This window comes from Sciurus vulgaris (genome assembly GCF_902686455.1).
Source record: "Sciurus vulgaris genome assembly, chromosome: 16".
NCBI lineage: Eukaryota > Metazoa > Chordata > Mammalia > Rodentia > Sciuridae > Sciurus > Sciurus vulgaris.
The window spans coordinates 7,845,165-7,849,566 of record NC_136477.1 but is presented as its reverse complement, the minus strand read 5'-3'; the positions used below and the strand labels follow the sequence as shown (position 1 = coordinate 7,849,566).

The 4,402-nt window shown below is 39.6% G+C and overlaps 1 protein-coding gene across 1 annotated transcript; it reads left to right on the top strand.

Annotated features, from left to right (window-relative positions):
- Positions 1–3,253: 3,253 nt before the first annotated feature.
- On the top strand, positions 3,254–4,189 carry LOC306646138 (olfactory receptor 7G2-like; the record flags this gene model as incomplete). Its single annotated transcript, XM_079114596.1, has 1 exon — positions 3,254–4,189. One exon carries the CDS (start codon positions 3,254–3,256, stop codon positions 4,187–4,189), a length of 936 nt encoding a protein of 311 aa, XP_078970722.1.
- Between the last annotated feature and the right edge of the window lie 213 nt (positions 4,190–4,402).

Below are 4,402 nucleotides of genomic sequence, written 5' to 3'. Positions count from 1 at the left end.
GCTCCTCTAGAACAGGGTGACTATTCCAAAATACTCTCATGTTTACTTGAATTCTTACAGTAGTGTTAGGGAGGGCTTCTGCTTAGTGTATTGGTTTGTTAGGTTTTCCATAAGAAACTACAGTAAACCCGGTGGTTTTCACAGAAGTTGATTCTCTCATGTGTCTGAAATTCACTCGGCAGGAGTGGTTCCTTCCAAGGCATTTCTCCATGACTGATAGATGGCCATCTCCCCAGGAAGGTTTGACATGGTCCTTCCTCCTGGTGTATATTAATCCCCTTAGGTTATAAGGATGAGTGCTTACCCTAATGACCACATTTTCACTTAATTACGTTTTAAGTGACTCATCTTCAAATACATTCACATTCTAAAGTATTGGTGCTGAAGATTTCAAAATGTGACTTTGGGGGTGGATAGAAATCAGCCCCAGCCATTTCTGCTCAATCTTCTCCCTAGCTCTTGATACACGATTTTACAGAGGACGGTTGGATGGTCCTGGCACAGCAGCTGTGAGGACTCTGAGGAGGGAAGTGGAGAGGTAGACAGCCTCGCCTGCAGCTTCCTCTGCCCTGTGCTGCCTTTTCTGAAAATATTTTAAACAGGAGCTGCAGGAACAGTGTCACTAACAGCAGCAATGGTGACATGTGACGGCACCTCGCTTCATTCCACCACTAAGTTGTGTTGACATTTTGCTTTATCCTTTTCTGGTCTATAAAGTGCAGTAATAAAATAACAAGCACACAAAGTTCATTGCTATTGGCCTCTATTTCTGTTTTGATTCTCCCCAAAGGCATGCCTCCTTATAAGTGGGAGACCCACGCATGGTTCTATATTGGATATGTAGATAAAAATCAGTAGCCATACACCAATCAGAGAAGGCAAAAATAAATTATATTCTGATGGTACAGTGGAATACTTTCAATTAACGAGAGAAAAATTAAATTGATCAACATTACTTATTGTCTCAGAATATCTATGGTAAATGCATATACGGAAGATTTCCAGTTATCTAAAATGTTTAAAATGCAAAAGAAAATTTGTGGATTTGTCAGTTGGGAGAATATTACCAAACTATGAGAGAATAATGTATATCATGGTAGAGTTGTAACTTCCCTAGGGGAGAAAATACATAATGAAGTGGCAGCCTCAAATATCGCCTATTATTTGTTGCAATAAAAACAACTAAAGTAAAATGGTGTGAATCTTTTGCTGATGGTTGTTGGGTAGTCCACATGTCCTTACCCTCTGTACTTTAACTAGCTTGTCTGCATGTCTCCTAATGAAAGTAGGCATAACTGTGCAGATTCAAAAATACTTAAATTTTTCTCATGGTGTAGACTTTTTCATATACATTTTTTCTACTTCAGGTGTTCAGGTTTTGTGATTCGTACATCTAATTAGTTAATTATTTAATTCACTTTCCTGCTATATATGTTATCATATATCTAGGACAAATGATCACTGGTATCACTGATGTTGCTTACATTTCTACATAATGAGAATTCCCAGAAGTAGTTTTAGAACAAAAACTCTTCCCTGAAATTTGCATTCATCAAATTAGAAATGTTTTCCTCTTGATTTGACTGTGCTGACCTATTACTTCTTTCTCAGAAATGAGGTGTCAGGCACAATTGCTCATGGAAATCTCTCTCTCTCTTTCTCCCCCGCCTCCTCACTCTCTCACCACCTAAAACCAGATGAAACGCAGTATCAGGACAAGTATCCCACCTTTCCCACATTGGCTTCTTTTCCCCTATTTCTCATTAATAAACTATCCTCTTGAGATTTTCCCCCAAATTTACCAAGGTATTATTGCACAAATGAAAATCGTATATATTTAAGACATGCATGTGATCTTTATAGAAGTATACATTGAGAAATCATTAACGCAGCACAGTTAATTAAAACACTGTTGGCAGTTCCTGTTAGCCAAATGAGGACACCAAAGTTTCTCACCCAGTTGAAGCATGTTCCCACCCACAACCCTCTTGCTGGATCCTGGATTAAATTTAAGGTGTGTGAGTCAAATGTCATACCAATGGTCCTTCCTGTCATAGCTGCTTTTCCTCCCTCAGGAGAGGAAGAAGATTTCTCTCAGGACATTCCTGTTATGAACTCTGATGATTTAAGTCTGTTACTTTGTAAATCCCTATTTTATGAACAGCAAAAATTTGTGTTTATTTCTCTCTTTTTATAGTAGCTTCTGCATTTCACTTTTTCTCTTATTTAGCTATTTGTTTGTTATTTATTTATCTCATTATTGGAAGAACTTTCCTTAGGATAAAACAGATAATCTTTTCAGCATGGCTACCCAGTTTATCTTAGACTTAATTCCTAAAGCGGTTTGTCTGCATTTCCAAGGCAAACTGCTTTAGCAATTACATCTAAATAAGCTTCCAGTTGATAGGCAATATTTTCTAATATTTGAACTCATCCAGTTGGGTGGATGCTCTCTACCTGCTAAAATTAACTTAATGGGCAAAATTGGTTCAGAACTAAAAATCAAGAGAATTTTGGAGCTATGTTCAGGAAAAACTATTCAGATTATAAAGAGATTATATGAAGTAATAGGATAAATTCATGAACATTTGGCAATGCTAGTTCTGTACTGTCCAGAGATTGATCAAGAAAGTCACCTTGGTAGTCAGATGATCTGAGCTCTGATCTGGTTTTTGCCCAACACTGACGATGTGCCGCATGGGTCTTGTCCTCAGGAGTCCATGAGATGAAAGCAGGGTACTTCATTTGAAATTTGATGAGCCCTTCAGATGATTCCAAGTCATGGCAAAATTGAATACCATTACTCAAGAAAACAGATTCCATAAGTTCATTCTGACCTTTCTTTTTCTTTGAAGACTTGGGATAATTCTGAAGGAAAGCCCATGTCATATTCTTAATCTTGGTCTACCCACTTGGTACAATATTTGAAAAAATATTCCATAAAGGCACGGGAGATTAGAGAAGATGCGAACAAGTGGAATGGTGGGAGAATGTAAGCAAAGATATGAATATTCTCGTGCTTCACAATAGAAGTGAGAGAAAATTAAGAACATGGGCTAACAAAATTTAGAGATGGTGAGATTACTGGAAGTGTTTATCCAAAGATACATGTGTGCTCCATATTCCCATAGTGTATCAAAATAAAGTCCAAAGTGTAATAAAGAATTTTTGTATTACCATGATCATGGTGGACTCTGCTCTTGTCTGTACATAAAACATTAATTCTGTCTTTCCCATTGTATTCACCAGCAACATGGAACTCATAAATCAAACAGCTGTTTCAGAATTCCTTCTCCTGGGGCTGACAGATGACCCAGCACTGCAGCCCCTCATCTTCAGCCTCTTTCTGTCCATGTACCTGGTTACCATCCTGGGGAACCTGCTCATCATCCTGGCTGTCACCTCTGACCCCCACCTCCACACCCCCATGTACTTCTTCCTTTCCAACCTGTCCTTCACTGACATCTGCATAAGCACAACCACCCTCCCCAAGATGCTGGTGAACATCCAAGCACACACTCAGAGCATCAGTTACACAAGCTGCATCTCCCAGGTCTGCTTTGTTTTGATTTTTGGTGGTTTAGAAAGTTGTCTGCTTGCAGTGATGGCCTATGACCGCTATGTGGCCATTTGCCACCCCCTAAGATACACAACCATCATGAATTCCCGCCTCTGTGTTCTGCTGGTTCTACTCTGCCTACTGGTCACCACTATGAATGCCCTTCTGCACAGTCTGATGGTGCTGAGGTTGTCCTTCTGCACAGCCCTGGAGATCCCCCACTTCTTCTGTGAACTTGTTCAGCTCATCAAGCTGGCCTGTTCTGACACCCACATCAATAACCTCTTGATTTATTCAGTGACTAGCCTATTTGCTGGCATCCCTCTCTCTGGGATTATTTTCTCTTATACTCAAATTGTGTCCTCTGTTTTGAGAATGCCATCCATGGATGGAAGGTATAAAGCCTTTTCCACCTGTGGGTCTCACTTGTTAGTTGTGTCCTTATTCTATGGCACAGCTTTTGGTGTGTACATGAGTTCTGCAGTAAGTGACTCTTCCATTAAGAATGTAGTGGCTTCAATGATGTACATGGTGGTCCCTCAAATGTTGAACCCATTCATCTACAGCTTGAGGAACAAGGAAATGAAGGGAGTCCTGAGACATCTCATCACTGGGATGCCTTCACTCTGATCGTGTTATGGGTTTGGGTTTCCAGATTCATTTAAAGTAACAGAAATAATGGTGACCCAGAGTATCTTACTTATTCATCATCAGGTTCTTCCAGATGTGATTAGATGGCAAGCCGTCTAATTATATTTCAACTTGGGCTTCAAATCTTCCTGACTTTTTGTCCCCTGTATGATGTTTGAAAGACATTATTTCAAACTCTCAGCTCCATGTTGT